This window comes from Dendrobates tinctorius, unplaced genomic scaffold, assembly GCF_039654945.1.
Source record: "Dendrobates tinctorius isolate UK_male_01 unplaced genomic scaffold, ASM3965494v1 ptg000455l, whole genome shotgun sequence".
NCBI lineage: Eukaryota > Metazoa > Chordata > Amphibia > Anura > Dendrobatidae > Dendrobates > Dendrobates tinctorius.
Window position 1 is genome coordinate 3269656 of NW_027362117.1, and position 16593 is coordinate 3286248.

A 16593-nucleotide genomic window follows, 5' to 3' on the forward strand; every position below is an offset into this window, starting at 1 on the left:
CATACGTAGTAGACTGCATCTGGTTTTCTGTCTACTGTAGTCGTATACGCCCAAAAATCATGAATGACACAACACGTGTTCGATCTGTCAGCACCATTGCGCTATGGCCCTGTCAGAACATTCGAGATTCGGACGTACGCTCCAAAAGAGCCACTTTATGGGTGTCTGACCGCAGTGTGAAGGCGCCATTAGACAATTGTACAGCCTACTTTGGCGCTCCATGGTGAGACGTGTCGTCCACGTTACTCTGCAGCCCAGGAGCCACGTCCGGTTCCCTCTGCGGAGCGCCGGCGCGCCTATTGCTCGTTTCATCCCTTCTTTCCCTCCTCGCTGCTGTAGATTTTGGAAGCGGTCACCATGCAGCACATCTTCATGAATAACTTCCAGTTGTGCAGCGAGATTAACGAGCGCGTCGTCCAGCACTTCGCTCACTGCATCGAGACCCACGGCCGCAGCGTTCAGTACATCAAGTTCCTGCAGACGATCGTGAAGGCTGAAGGCCGCTTCATTAAGAAGTGCCAGGATATAGTGATGGCGGAGGTGAGACTTGGCCGGCGTCGCCTGCTCTGGATTTCCTCCTCATTGACAGGCAGACATAAGTGTCTCTTGCTTTCTCTCCGGCAGCTGGTGAACTCCGGCGAGGACGTCCTGGTCTTCTACAATGACCGGGCTTCATTCCAAACTCTGGTGCAGATGATGCGATCTGAGCGGGAGCGGATGGACGAGAACAGCCCTCTGATGTATCACATTCACCTGGTGGAGCTCCTGGCCGTCTGCACGGAGGGCAAGAACGTCTACACCGAGATCAAGTGCAACTCCCTCCTGCCGCTGGACGACATCGTCCGAGTGGTCACCCACGAGGACTGCATCCCCGAGGTGAGGCTGGAGACCACCCGACATGAATGGACCCCACCTGAAATTGTCCTAAGTCCTCACAAGCTGCTGCTCCTCGGCCACCGTGCGGGTCCAGATCTGCCGTCAACTCTTGGCCCAAATAATGACAGATTGTTGCCAGTGAAGAGCAGCTTAGCGGCAACATTCACAGAGCCTGAGATTGTTACATTGTATCTGTAGCCTCAGACTCTCCCAGGACCGATCTGCTCATATCCTGCGCCCACCCCCTGTCTGTCCACCCCCCCCCCCACACACCTGGGAGGCCTAAAGTAGCCGTCGCCCCCCCCTCCGTCTGTCTGTAAAACGTTCCCTGTTCTCTTCCTCCCAGGTGAAGATCGCCTACATAAACTTCCTCAACCACTGCTACGTAGACACAGAAGTGGAAATGAAGGAGATTTACACCAGTAACCACATGTGGAAACTCTTTGAGAATTTCCTCATTGACATCTGCCGGGTAAGATAGATGGCCGTGATGCAGCTCGGCTCTTGTTCGCTGTCGTCAGCCTAGTCACGTCCGTTCATGTTGCAGGTCTGTAACAGCACCAGTGACCGGAAGCACGCGGACCTGGTGCTGGAGCGCTACGTCACCGAGACGGTGATGAGCATCGTCAACACTTTCTTCAGTTCGCCGTTCTCAGACCAAAGCACAACACTGCAGGTACACGAGGAGTTAAATTAGCTCATGTCACTGAGGCCAATGTCCAGATTTACGTGCTCTGTCTCCAGGACCGCGCCGCTCCCTGCCCCACGGCTTCATGATGGACCGTTCACACCTGCGGGCTTGTCTCACCACCGGCCTGAACTGTGCGCTCCCGTGTTACAGACGGCTCTGCTTCTGCAGGAGCGGTGGACACTGAAGCCGGCGAATCCAACGGTTCGGCCACCTTCAGAGCAGCGCTCACAAGCTCTATAGGAAGGGGCTTGTAAGTGCTACACTCATTGTTTAGGAAACCAGCCACCGCTAATAAACTGCTGAGGTGGCCGGTAAAGGCAGAAGGAATTTGTGCCTCCGTTCTTGAATAGAAATTTTTTTTTTTTCCTTTTTAAGAAGGTGGAAATTGCAGTTTCTCACTTCTATAAGCATTGAGCAGCGCTGCCCATTTACAGGAAGACCACGCGTCCCCAAGGTGTAGTAACACCACCTACGCTGCAGGTGGCGATGTCCACAGCACTTAAAGGGAATGAGAAAATGACCTACTGTTTAGTCAGTTTTGTCTTTTTTAATTTTTATTTTTTTTAAAATACAAATTAGAAATCTTGCAATTTTCACACTATACACTGGGTCTCTTGAAAATCCACACTCTGCCCCCATTCTTTTGTATTAAAGTATCTTGTGAAGAGGGAGGGGGGGGGTGAGCTGTGACATCTGTGAATGGTGGATCCTGTTAACACCTCTATATACATTAGATATCAGTCACTGTACAGGATAAGGTGAGCTGTGACATCACCTATTGTGAATGGTGGATCCTGCATTATGAGTCATTGTTCAGGAGGAGGTGAGCTGTGACATCACCTATTGTAATAAGTGGATCTTGTGTCATCAGTTTTCATAATCCTACCTCTAATAATGAAACTGCTGTGTATTCGTCCTGGAAGGCTAGGAAATAAGAGTCTAAAATGGGCCCCAATGGACATTGTAAAAACTGCAAGATTAAATTTTTTTTTTTTTTTTTTTCAATCACACATCTGATTTTTCAATTGACTCATGCTAAGCGCTGTGTACAGTGACATCTGCTGGGCGAATTGTGTTAATTCATGCATGAATGAAAAATGATACAATGAAGCACTTGTGAGTGAAAAATGATACAATGAAGCACTTGTTAAAGAGCTAACACTTGTGTGGTCTATGGTACGGCTACAGTCACACTCTGAGTCTATAGCCGAAACCAGGAGTGGGTGATAAATACAGAAGTGATGATGTGTTTCTATTGTACTTTTCTTTTGATTGCCCCGCTCCTGATCTTGGCTACAAATGCTGATCGTGTGGCTGAAGCCTTAGGATGAGTTTCACACTGTACTTACTGTCCAAAAAATGCTGCATCTTATTGAGTGTAGGAAAGAAAATGGATACGGTATATAATCTATATTTTTTTTTTTTCCTACCTCTAACTCCTTGTGGCTTTTGGCATCGTGCACAACTACTACCTGGAAAAAAACCTTTTTGCACAGAAATGGGATGTAACAAATTTTCTGCCTGAATCGACCTGAAAACGCTCCTCAAAAATGAACCTTTATATACAGCAGTGGAAACCGGCCATTACTGTGCACAAGTTCAGTCCGTCATTACTTGTTTTCGTTGCTTCAGACCCTGAGGTGGTTACAGGAGGTGATCTCCTCCTTTTCCGATGTTTTTAGTTTGGAGGTTGTCTTCTCGTGATAGCTGAAAGTGCAGGGAAAGAATCCAATGGCGGAGTCTCCAAAAAAGACGACCAGATGGTTTCCTGAAGCGGCTTCACCCAGGAAAACCTTGACTGCTCTGCCGTTAATTTTAATATGTTTGTACAGTCTCGAGGAGATAATAAATATATATTCTCTAATATATACACTCCTCATTCACTGACCATAAGCAGAAGTCTCGCAGTGAAGAATCGGTCTGGTTCTCACCTAATCTCAGCTGAGGGTCCGTAGCAGTTGTCTCCAGCCTGCAGTGTGCTAACCTGCGCTCCAGACTGATACATTGTAACAGACTCTCAGCTCGGGAATCTTTGTGTTGCTGAAGATTTCTGCTCTGAGGCTTTTGTAGGCCCTATCCAATTTGAGGACTGTTTTGGGAGCAGGCGTTTTCCTTAAATAACCCCCATGAATGCTGAATCTAATTAACCCCTGGCTGTAGCTACATTAGTTCTGTGCTTGCAGAGAGTTGACTACAATGTTGCAGAAGTTTCCATGATTCCGTAATTAAACATTGTATATAATGACTCTATAAAGGGTCGTTGTATTTCTGCTTCCTGTAAGACGTTTTCTAATGAACGTGTTTTTGCTGCAGGCTTCAATGCTCGAACGAATGAAGGAGGTAAATGGGTGATGGGCAGAGGTGTAGCTACATTGGATGCAGGGGTTGCAGGCACACTCGGGCTCTGGAGCCTTAGGGCCCCAAAAAGTCCCTTTAGTCTACATGAAAAGACCACGATTGTTAAAACGTGCAATAATTGGGGGCCCTGTTTGTGCTTTTGCATTGGGGCCCTTGAGGTTCCAGTTCGGCCACTGGTGGTGGGTCACCAGGTGCATTGTGGGTGTTTCACATGTGTTTAATATACTCAATGTTCACACTTGTCATATGAAAGGTGTCGCCCCCGTACCGCACCAGAGCAGGGTGCCCCCGTTCAGCTTATTGTCTCCATGTTACCGCCATTCATCTATATAAAAGGTTAACCCCTCTGTTGCTGTTTCCCCGTTGCCTCAGACCCGGCAGCCGGTGTTTGTCCAGCTCCTGCAGGCCGTCTTCAGGGTCTATCACTGTTCCTGGCTCCTACCCTCCCAGAAGGCGTCTGTGGAAAGCTGCATCCGGGTGCTGTCCGATGTCGGTACGAAGGGGGCTGGGTTGGGGTAAATCTGAGGTTGTAGTTTGCCAGACGCCGGATTCTTCAGTGTCTGATTTATAATTATTTGTATCTTTATAGTTTGTAAATATTTGTCTTGCCTGATTTTTCTTCCTCCTTCCCTGCAGCAAAGAGCCGCGCCATCGCTATTCCCGTGGATCTAGACAGTCAGGTGAACAACCTTTTCCTGAAGAGCCATAACATCGTGCAGAAGACAGCGATGAACTGGCGGATGTCCGTGCGGAACGCGGCCCGGCGGGATTCTGTGCTGGCGGCATCGCGGGACTACAGGAATATCATCGAGCGGCTGCAGGTGAGGGGGGAATTATCTTCTGTTACTTGTCGATGTGGCGACAAGGCGAAGAGGAAAGGCCTTCTTCTAGGTGAGCGCTTGTGGTGACATTGGTTTTTAAAACTAAGCTGGATTTCTGGTTCCTGATAATTTTGGATTCTCCTCCAATTTCAACGTTGCTGATGTTCTCAGGACTCTGTAACGTGGGATCTGTTCCTCCTCAGGATATCGTCTCCTCCTTGGAGGATCGGCTGCGTCCTCTGGTTCAGGCTGAGCTTTCTGTTCTGGTGGATGTCTTGCACCGACCGGAGCTCTTATTCCCCGAGAACACGGACGCCCGAAAAAAGTGTGAGAGCGGACAGTTCATCTGCAAGTGAGTTAAGGGCTCGATCTGTTTCTGCAAAAAGTAGTCAGTAGATGTCACTGCCACTGATCAGCAGGAAAGTACTAATGGAATTCTGCTGGTGCTGACTCTAATCAGTGGTTTGAAGGGGGATGAATAATTATGCATCCAGTCACTTTGTGTCGAGTTTCCACTTATTTTACGAGTTGCATGCATTCTTCAAGAAAACGTCTCTCTCAAAAAGTCATTAAAGCAGCTTAGTGCAGAATAAAAATGTGTGTGTGTGTGTGAAATAAATGTATATTTTGCTCAAAAAAAATAAAGGGAACACTTAAACACAGTGTAACCCCAAGTCAATCACACTTTTGTGAAATCATCCTGTGCAGTTAGGATTCAGGAAGCAACACTGATTGCAGATCAATTTATCCTGCTGTTGTGCAGATGGAACAGACAGCAGGTAGAAATGATCGTCAATTATTAAGACAACCCCCTATAAAGGAGCAGTTCTGCAGGGGGTGACCACAGACCATTTCTCTGTTCTCATACTTCTTGGCTGTTTTGGTCACTTTTGCACTTTGTCATTGCTCTCACCTCTAGAGGATACAGAACAGCAGCATGAGGTGTTTACAGCCCACAGAAGTTGCGCAGGTAGTGCAGCTCATCCAGGATGGCACATCAATGTGAGTGCTGGCAAGAAGGTTAGCCGTGTCTGTCAGCAGTGTCCAGAGTATGGAGCAGATACCAGGAGACATGGAGGGAGCAGTAGGAGGGCAGCAATCCAGCAGCAGGACCGCTGCATCCTCCTCTGTTCGGCCACTAACATCCATGTGTCTGCTCAAACTGTCCGAATCAGACTCCATGAGGGTGGTCTGAGGGCCTGATGTCCACAAGTGGGTATTGTGCTTACAGCCCAACATCGTGCAGGGCGATTGGCATTTGCCAGAGAACACCAAGATGGCAGATTCAACATTAATGCCCTGTGATCTTCACGGATGAGAGCAGGTTCACACTGAGCACATGTGACAGAATCTGGAGACGCTGCGGAGAATGTTCTGCTGCCTGCAACATCCTCAGCATGACCAGTTTGGTAATGGATCAGTAATGGTGTGGGGTGGCATTTCTTTGGAGATCCGCACAGCCCTCCATGTGCTCGCCAGAGGAAGCCTGACTGCCATTAGGTACCGTATGCAGGTGAACTGGGGTCCTTCTGACACATCACAATGCTAGGCCTGGTGGCTGAAGTGTCAGCAGCTCCTGCATGATGAAGGCATTGATGCTATGGACTGGCCCGCCCGTTGACCAGACCTGAAACCAATGGAGCACATCTGGTACATCATGTCTTGTTCCATCCACCACAGACTGTCCAGGAGGTGACTGACTGCTTTAGTCCAAGTCTGCGAGGAGATCCCTCAGGAGAACATCCACTGGCTCATCAGTACCATGCCCAGGTGTTGTAGGGAGTTCATACAGGCACGTGGAGGCCACACATGCTACTGAGCATCATCTCCCTGTCCTGAGGCATTTCCACTGAAGTTGGATCAGCCGGTAATTTGTTTTTTCCACTTTTATTTTGAGTATCATTCCACTTCCAGACCTCCATGGGATATTAATTCTGCTTTACATTGATCATTTTTATGTTTTATTGTTCTCAACACATTGCACTATGCAATGAATAAAGATTTGTAACTGGAATATTGCATCCAGTGATATGTAGGATTTAGTATTCCCTATATTTTCTTTAGGTATGTATGAATGTATTGTTGGCCTAATATCTGTTGCGTTTCATTAAAGTTTGCACTGTTGTCCTCTATATTCAAAGCATTGTTGGCTGTGAAATGAGTTAACTGAGAATCAGTCAGTGAGTTTGTTTTTTTTGTTTTTTTTTTCTCTGCACCTCTCCAGGGAAACTACTTTTAAAAGTTGGTTTGTGTATTTTTTTTTTTTTTTGTTTATTTTCCCCCTCCACCTTTTCACCTTTTTGAAGGTTAATTCGGCACACTAAACAACTTCTAGAAGAAAATGAGGAGAAGCTTTGTATTAAAGTCCTGCAGACCTTGAGGGAGATGATGGCAAAAGATCGTGGCTATGGTGACAAGGTAGGAACTTGCTCCTGGTTAACCCTATACCCCTTTTCTCTACAATGGTCACCTCTGCATTGCCTGACATGGCCACCAGGTGGCAGCGCTGCATTGCCTGTGACCAGAGCCGCTGGCCGCAGTCCTGCTGTATTGGTGAACGGAGGGGAAATCCTTATTTGATTTACAACTTTTTCTTAATAAAATCTGTGACTTGTTGCCTTTTAAGCACTGAACACTGTGATGTAACCTTTTATTGCCTCCTCCGGTTCAGCCGTTTATATCACTGGGGTAGCTGGTGGTTTTTAATCTACTAAGGCCAAGTATTTTCTGCCTGTTTTAAAGAGGTTTCCGATGAGAAGAGAAAGTTTGTCTTTTCCTTAAAAAGCGATCAATGACTGTTGTTGTTCTGCTCCATTTGAACTGCATGTGTATGAGCTGCAATACTACGCACAACCTGAGGACAGGTGTGGCGCTGTTTTGGAAGAAATCTGTCAATTTTTTTTATTTTTTTTTTAATAAGCAGGGTGTGCTGGTACTTGCAGTTTCACGACAGTTATTTCAATGGACGTGAGGCGGCCTAATCCCCTGCTCTCTATTCTCTTGCAGCTTATAACCATTGAAGCGCTGGAAAATTCTGAGGTTTTCACCCATCCGTTGCCTCTTATGACCCCCCCCCCCCCCCCCATATGTCCCTCCCTACCCTTCTCCCAGACGTGGAGTGGCGCGGCTTCATCTGATGAGCTCTCGCGGTCTGTGGGTCGTGTGATCGTCTTGTGATGTTGTGGAGCGCTTTTTTTTTTTTTTTTTTTTCTTCTGGATTTGTGATGTGTTGTCAAGTCATTTGTTGACCCCCCCCCCCCCCTCCATTATCTATATACTCATTTATTTATTTTCTCCTCTTAGTAAAGTTAGAGGAATGAGCTCAAATTAAACTGCTGTGGAGGCTCCAATCTCCGAGATCTTCATGTGTACCTCGCACTCCATACAGTGTTACATTGTAACAATGGAGAAAACAAACAAATGACGACAATGTAACAAATGAAGGGAGGATCCGGCCAATCCTAAGGGGCAGCACTCGCTAGAATAAAGCCCCTTTATGGCGGCATTTATAGGGTGGTCGATTAGTGATGCACCCATCACTCTGCCCATCCGATATTGATACCTGGCAGGCTAGTCTCTTCCTGTCTGGAACAGGACGTCAGGTGGGTGCTGCCTCTTTAGTTTAAGCCCAAAACGAACCCCCAGCTCCAATTAGCAGCAACTCCGCCATGTTCCCTTTTTCTCTACATTTGCAGATGCTGAACCAGCAGGGCTCTTGGTTGTGATCCATCAGCCATTGTAGACCGTGCACAGGAGACCAGTGGGGGATGTAGGCTTTCTGGCTGCTCTCTGGTAGATTTCCTAGGTGACTCATGGAGAAGGTGTTTGCTGTCTTGGATACGGTTGTTGCTCTGGGTGCAGCCGCTCGGCAGGTTGAGGTCACTGGTGATAATCTGATTGTCCTTCTCCATTATATAATAGTAGGTGGAAGTCTTCAGGTGATCGGCTATGGTCTACCTCTTATAGACTTGATGGCGCCCCTAGTGGTTGACAATGAGCATTTCAGGTGCCTCAACTTCTGGGACTTTTGACAAATGCAACTTTTGGACAAGGCCTTGTGTCAATGCGGACACGCCGTTTACTTGGTAACCTTCTTGATTTGCCTGCAGATCAGTGCTGGATCACCCGTCGGGTTCTAGGGATACATTGTAGTAACTACGTGTTTAGGCTCGGAGCAGAGTCCATTGTATCTGTTACATCCAGCAGGATTGGCACAAATATAAGCACATGTAGGGCGCAGTGCAGACTGTGAAATGGGATTCTAGAACTTCTCAGCACGTCAGATGCAACAGAACATGGAAGGGGCAGTGAAGATCTCGTTACACCAAAGCCGTAATATCGAATGGCTGTCCGATGTATGAGCACTAGCAGTTTAATTTCAGAAAATCAGTGGCACATTCTCCATTTCCATTCCTCCAGATGTGTGACATCGTCCTGACCCAATGTCGTCTCCCCCCCCCCCCCCCCCCCTCACCGAGCGAAAAACGTGATTAATGTTTCCTAAATCATCTGATGAATATCCCCCCCCCCCCCCCCCTCCGGAAATTCAAAGGGCAATCCCAGTCCAATCTGAAAACTGCTCAACCTCATCCCATCCATATAGGGGGCAGTATTATAGTAGTTATATTCTTGTATATAGGAGCAGTATTATAGTAGTTATATTCTTGTATATAGGGACAGTATTATAGTAGTTATATTCTTGTATATAGGAGCAGTATTATAGTAGTTATATTCTTGTACATAGGGGCTGTATTATAGTAGTTATATTCTTGTATATAGGGACAGTATTATAGTAGTTATATTCTTGTATATAGGAGCAGTATTATAGTAGTTATATTCTTGTACAGAGGGGCAGTATTATAGTAGTTATATTCTTGTATATAGGGACAGTATTATAGTAGTTATATTCTTGTATATAGGAGCAGTATTATAGTAGTTATATTCTTGTATATAGGAGCAGTATTATAGTAGTTATATTCTTGTACATAGGGGCAGTTTTATAGTAGTTATATTCTTGTATATAGGAGCAGTATTATAGTAGTTATATTCTTGTACATAGGGGCAGTATTATAGTAGTTATATTCTTGTACATAGGGGGCAGTATTATAGTAGTTATATTCTTGTACATAGGGGGCAGTATTATAGTAGTTATATTCTTGTACATAGGGGGCAGTATTATAGTAGTTATATTCTTGTACATAGGGGGCAGTATTATAGTAGTTGTAGTCTTGTACATAGGGGCAGTATTATAGTAGTTCTATTTAGAGCTGATCAGTAGTGACTGGAATTGCCCTTTTAGATGTATCCTCTGCACTCCTCTTTACAGCGTGGTGTGATTTTTGTAGACCACCGTGTGTCCTGCAGGTTGGGGGGTGGCTGTTGGCTGTTTTTGGTGACCTGCAGCCTCTTTGCCTCTCAGTCCAGTTATTCTGCTTGCGGTGCGTGATCCGGGCTCGGATGTGTCGCTCTCGCATTGTAACCTGTCTGTTTTTAGACAGCTGTCAGATTTGAGCGTCTGGACAGGTGTGAATAAATATAGGACAGAACTTTAGACCTTTATGGTGACCGGAGGGGGGGGGGGATGTTCACCACGCAGCTTTCATGGAAGCTTAACCTTTATGGGAACTTTCTGCATTTTTATTGTTTCTATGTTTTTTTTTCTGTTCTGAGCCTTCTGGCCGCAGTTCGTCATCTTGGGAAACCGGATGCAGAGACCTTAATGTGTTTTTGTTTTCCCCTTGGTTAGCGGAGTTTAGCTGGAGTTCGCGTTTCCCGTGCGGCGATCACTTGGCGCGGTTGTGGCCGTGGGTTGTAAATGGTAATGCATTACCCAGGGACCTAATGTGTAACATTTCCTAATGTCCAGGAAAATCCAATATATTTTTCACTGTCACTGAAAACGCACAGACCTCCTGGGGTTTTCTTTTTATTACAAAATTTGCAAGTTGTTTTTTCTTTTTTAAAGGGCCGGCGTTCTTGTCCTTCTTAAAGGGCCGGCTCTGCAGTGAACTCTCATCACCCTGACAGCGCTGCGTTGAGTTCTGCTCACGTGTCTGGTGTGTTGCTTCGTTGCATTTCTCTGCCTCATTGATGTCAGAGGCTCCTAGTAAACATTGCTTCACCTTCCATTGTAGGAAACAAGGGTGCAAAGTCTCACAGCCGGGGATGTCGGCCCAGAGCTGCCGAGCTTTCTCCAGATGACTAATCCAGGAGGCATGAGGCGCCTCATGCAGGGCAAGCCTTGCCAGATCTTAGTCGCCATACTGTGATTGCACATGTTGGGTTTATTGGTTTCTGTTAAATGCTGTAAAATGTCATTTAAAGGGGCACATCCCCTTAATACTGAAAGCCATGTTTGTCCCAGGAGGCACTGATTCGGTCGGCCCTTCCTAATCTCTTCGTGCATGGATGGTAAGAAACTGCTGCAAAAAGATATTTTGTAAAATGGCCTTCCCATTTCATCTCGGAGTTGTTCTCCACTCACATCCAAAGCTGCCTCTTCAATCCTGCACGATACTCAAAAATGGTGTGGTGTGGGAGCTTGTAGGCAGCGTTGTGAATGCTGCTTTGGCTGTGACTGGAGTATAAGACCTAAACAAACCCAGAAGCTTTTCTTTGGCAACAGTTTTGTTACTTCATTAGACTGCTTTAATCTCTTGTAAAATATATAATTTATATTTATCCCCCCCCTTTTGGTCTGATCAAGGTTGTTTCAGGTCTTCTTACTCCAGTCACATCCAAAGCAGCCTTCACAAGACTGCAATTGGCACGGTGCCTAAAAGCAATGCATTGTTGGAGTCTAGATAATTGCACGGCTCCCACATTGCACTTGTACCATGCCACCTGCAGGGTTGTGAATGCAGCTTTGCATGTGACTAGAGTCTAAAAAGCAAATCTGAGTTAAAATATTTTAAAAAGTTGCTTTGAAAGTGGGGTCTCCCTTCAGCTGCAACCTCCAATCACCATGGTCTTCTCCTGCCATGTTGACCGTGCCCACTAGAGGCAGCGCTCCTGTCGTCTTGCTGCATTTGATGTTTTGCCAGACTGACCCCATTACATAACTGCTTTTCCTGGAATCGGCCGCACCGCTGTGACCTTCTGTGCTAATTACCAATAAACGCTTAGTTTATGGTCAGAGTGCACAGCTGTCACCAGGTGATCGCCTCCCTCTTTGATTAACGGTCATGAACTTGATGCATACATCTGAAGATCGGCTTTGCCATGCAGGATCCTGGGAAAGCAGGGACATGTTTTCTGCTGGCTATAACCTATAGATCTGCTCTGCAGACCAGTTATGTGACTGCAATGTAAGTCCCAATCCCGACATGCTCTGCTGATGAGAGTCGTAGTTGGGCCCCCTGCCAGGATGGAGACGTGCAGAGTCAAGCAGCGCAGATCCGGTGGGTGAGATCTTGCTGGCACTGATGCGGCTTCTACCCACGATTGATCCTCGGAGGTCCAGATGTTCCTTTCCCACCCTCTTCTGTGGAAGGGACTTTCCTGCTGATTCACTGATTTGGCGGGAGGTTATCCCCTTCTTTGCTGTCGTCCTATTTCAAATGGAGATTTTTTTTTTTTTCTAATTGAATCATTAAGTCTAGTAAAAAGTAAAGCAACCTAAAAATCCGTTTAACCCATTATCTGCCCTTTTTCATCCATGTGTCCTGTTAATGCTGAGGCAGGGGCAGCCATTGAGAAGTTTCCTGACTGGTAGTTGCGCCGTTTGGCACCGGCGCCCGCTCCCATGCTTTGCTCTCGTTCCGGTCACTTGGCAGAGCTCCCTGTTCTTCTAATCACATGTTTGATTCTTCTCTTGTTCTGGAAGAATGGCGCCAGAGGTGAAATAAGAATTTCAATGTTTTCTATTATATATTTTTTTTTTTTTTTTTCGTGATCGCCTTCGTTGTGACCTTCTTGCATCACCGCTCACATTCCTGTCTCCACTCGTTCCTTACATTTGCGGTAAGGTCTCGCATCCGGTCTCCAGGTCTCATATTCTCTTCCCATTATGGGGTTTTCCAGAATTCTCTGCCTCCTGCTCACCGGCTCGACCCTGTCTGATGTGCGGCCTCTGTCTGACCGTAATGGGGGCGTTCAGTAATCCGATAAATGAACCCAAATCTATTTTTAGATCTGATGAATGGCGCGGCCGGAGATGAGCAATGATCAGGACGACCTGCAGCTGCTGGCTGAGCTTTTTACATTGGCTCGCTAGCAACCAGTCTCTTACTTGGAGTTGTCAGGTTCTATTTCCATAGCAACCATTCTTTGTCAGGAAACTGCAGAATGACAGCATTGGGGGCAAGAATACCTGGGAATGAGTGTCTACTACATGAGCAGATGGTAAAATTAAAATGCCAGAAGGGCCTGTCTGGTCATGGGCTGCCTTGTCTGCTGCGTTGTTAACAGTATGGGGGTCTTGAGGACACCAATTCTGTTAAGAGTTGTGATGGAGCACAAAGTCGCTGACTCCATCACTTACCCCATCAGCCACAGGTGTCATTAGAAATATTGGTCGTGTAGAAAATCTTCCTTTCCTCCATCCAGGGAAATATTAGTAATATATCCCATCTGGTTCCTGGGGACGGGGACAACATGGGCCTGTGTGATTTTCATATGCCAGGGCTGAATTTCAGCCCCAGTACGTTCCTGGGGGCGATAGTGGTGTGTAGGGGATGGAGCAACCATTGCTTTGGTGGTCAGGGTGAGTGCACTGGATTACAGGTGAATTTCCCATCATGGTCCCCTCCATCTCCACCTCCTCACTCATGGGCATCTTTCTAGGGTCCGCCAGGGTCTTACATTTCTACATCTGCTCTCTGTACAGTCCCAGGACCCTGCCCAGGTCCAGCCGCTGAGGCAGCTGCAGGATATCTGGCGGGTAGGTATGGCCGTGCCGGTCACTGGTGGTCGTCGTCCTGTCTGTGTTGGTGTATACATGGTTCCGTCGGGTCGTGTGGAGTAGTTTTGCCCATTTCCTTTGCATTGGGTGGGATGACTGTTGTCCCCCCATATCTGTGGCAAGTCTTGGTTCGTTCATCCTTGGTGGTCATTCAGCGGGCGTTTACTGGACTTTAGACCCATATTTTCCACCGTTTGTAGGGTCTGGTGTTTTCCCCATCTGGGCACCATCACTTATGCAATGGTTGCCGTTACTTCCTACAGGGTGAAGCGCTGCGAGTGATTTTGGTGAACCGTTACTATGGGAACATCCGTCATGGCGGACGAAGGGAGAGTCTCACAATCTATGGGAACGGTCCTGGGGGTGGCGGTAAATCCAGCAGTGGAGGTAAGAAGGTGTTTATTGGGGGAAGCGGGTGGGAGTTTTATGATGTCTTATATTTTGCGTTTTTGCCCCGGAGCTGCCGCAGGATCGGTGAGCCTCAGCCGGGGAGAGATGAGCTTGGCAGACGTTCAGTGCCATCTGGATAAAGAAGGAGCGTCGGACCTAGTGATCGACCTGATCATGAACGCTACCAGTGACCGGGTCTTCCACGAGAGCATCCTCCTTGCCATCGCCCTTCTCGAGGGAGGCAACACGACGATCCAGGTCAGACGGGACCTTGTCTTTAGATGGTATCCTGATGTATAGACTGGAGTCTCTCCTCCATTCACATCCAAAGCTGCATGCTTATCAGTGTGGCCCCCTGCTGGTAGAGTAAATTTACAACAGTCAGCAGAATGCAGCTCTGGATGTGAATGGAGCAAGAAGTGCAAGATGTGACGAAACCTGCCGTAACCCAAGTGCGATCCTCTGTGTAATGTATAGGGGCGGTGCAGCAAGCAGAGGTACTAGAGTTTCCAGGATAGTTTCTCCTTTTTTCTGTAAGAGCCCAGCGCTCAATCATCGCCCCGCAGGCTGCAGTGTAACACGTGCGATTGTTACAAATCTGTAATAATACTTAAGCTCCTGTTTCTGGGGGTCCCAGAATGGGGGGGCCGGGCCGGCTAGGTGAGTGTGCACGCTCCGCGGGCGGCGGCAGCAGGAGGTTACATAAGGTCTATTTATATCTGCTGGCTGCGGGCAGGCGATTTAATGAGCTGCTGGCCTCATTCTCCCCGTGTGTCAGGCTGTGCTGCGTGCGTCAGAGCGCTGCAGCGAGGAGCAGAGGCAGTTTCCATGGCGACTGTTATCCCCCCCAGAGATCCTGACAGCTTTGGATTTTCTGTTCCTGTTTAGAGGTGTCTGGTATATTCCCTTCTCCCTCCGTGCAGCTCCTCGCCTCCCCCGCAGTCGCATGACGAGGGGTAAATGAAGTCTGATTGTCGTGTAGTGAAAAAGTTCCGCAACTTTCTACTAAACTTTTGTTTCTATTCCTAAATTCTCCAAAGGGTTGTGCTTGCTGTCACTGAATGGGAACACTCATATTTGCATTGAGGATAAAACACTGTACAGACCTAATATTCTCCACAGACTCGCTTGCTACATTTGTGTCCAGATTCCAGACCATCCTGCGTTTTGTTCTTATGTATCCAGTGTAAACTCCGGAATAAATCTGATGCCATATTGGCCATTCCTGAGCAATATCCGCTCTCTGCACTTGTATGGGCCCCTGACAGCAAGCGGAGGTTTTGGACAATTGGGCAGAATTGAAATGTAAAATGTGCTGGTGAGAACGCCGGCGTTTGTTCTGCGACCCAGGATAATGATGGGAGGCTAGCTTCCATTCGGCGCCGTGCCGTCTTTGTACTGCTGTCCCTCCCTCCGTTCTTGTGGCGGTCCCCTTGCTCTCCCTCTTCCATGCTGACGCTGGTGGGCCACGCTCGCGATCTGCCTCTGATGTCTACTCATCGGTTTTGGCTTCCAAGGAACCCGGTTGCATAAAGGGTTACATTAGCGGATGCATAAACCGGTATGGCGAGGAGTCATGTGACCACAAGGCGTCGCACATTCCGAGCTAGAAAACTTTACGGAAGGTGTGACGAATCACTTTCCATCTAAGTCGGTGCACTCAAACATGGAGAACTACATGTCCCAGCACTCTGTCCTGACAATAGTTAACTCTTTAGAAATGGATCCAACTCTGACTTGTCCTAGAACAAATCTACAGTATAATGGCTTCTACCTGATGGAAGTAGTTGTCCGTCAAATAGAAGCCATTGATCACTATTTTGCACATTTTTGACTTTCAGATCTCCTTTCTTTAGCTTACAGCAAGGTGACAACTTTATCCTCTAGAATCTAAGATTTCAGACTTCTGACTGAACCCCCATGCACAGCCTCCTTACTAATAATCTGCGTACAGAAGTCTTTAAGATGCCGTCCCTTTATTGTAGCACGTCCTGCTGTCCACGAGAGGGTCTGATGCCTCTCTCCGCAGATCGCCCCCTCTGTTCTTTCATGTTGCGCTCACTTTGGGTCATGTCTCCTCACTTTGCAGCATTCCTTTTTCTGCCGGCTGACGGAGGACAAGAAGTCAGAGAAGTTTTTCAAAGTTTTCTTTGATCGGATGAAAGTTGCCCAACAGGAAATTAAAGCAACCGTGACTGTTAATACCAGTGACCTGGGGAGCAAGAGGAGGGATGAGGAGCATTCTGAGCGGGAGCCCCCCCACCGGAAGACAGGTGGGAGCAGATACCCGACCGTTTGCCATGTCACGGTCTTGCGCGGGTGTCGACTCGTGCCGCGATTTTTGTGATTGATGCTTTTTGTGCCAATGAGAACTTTGTAAACACAGAAGAATTGCAAGTTTTCTGAAGTTGGAGCAGATGAGCGACTGCAGCGTCCGACTACACAGGGCTGGCTTGTAGTCTGTTACTAGGCAGGCAAATGGCTCTGCATAGGAGCTGCGTACAGTGAACGGAGGTGGTCTTCGTTATTTAAGATGCGTGATGTAAAGGTTTAGG

The 16593-nt window shown here is 47.3% G+C and overlaps 1 protein-coding gene across 10 annotated transcripts in view; it reads left to right on the plus strand.

Moving 5' to 3' along the window:
* The window catches only part of ITPR1 (inositol 1,4,5-trisphosphate receptor type 1), a 70772-nt gene that overhangs the window by 37644 nt on the left and 16535 nt on the right, over positions 1-16593 (plus strand). For 2 of the 10 annotated variants that reach the window (XM_073564536.1, XM_073564539.1), the window contains 14 exons: positions 340-540; positions 625-876; positions 1223-1348; positions 1424-1552; positions 3881-3907; positions 4298-4418; positions 4562-4746; positions 4950-5098; positions 7053-7164; positions 7753-7785; positions 13574-13627; positions 13912-14035; positions 14109-14296; positions 16128-16311. In XM_073564536.1, coding sequence (XP_073420637.1) covers positions 340-540; positions 625-876; positions 1223-1348; positions 1424-1552; positions 3881-3907; positions 4298-4418; positions 4562-4746; positions 4950-5098; positions 7053-7164; positions 7753-7785; positions 13574-13627; positions 13912-14035; positions 14109-14296; positions 16128-16311 — 1885 coding nt within the window. The remainder of the gene's footprint in view (positions 1-339; positions 541-624; positions 877-1222; positions 1349-1423; positions 1553-3880; positions 3908-4297; positions 4419-4561; positions 4747-4949; positions 5099-7052; positions 7165-7752; positions 7786-13573; positions 13628-13911; positions 14036-14108; positions 14297-16127; positions 16312-16593) is intronic. The other 8 variants (XM_073564538.1, XM_073564544.1, XM_073564540.1 and 5 more) reach the window with 5 other exon arrangements.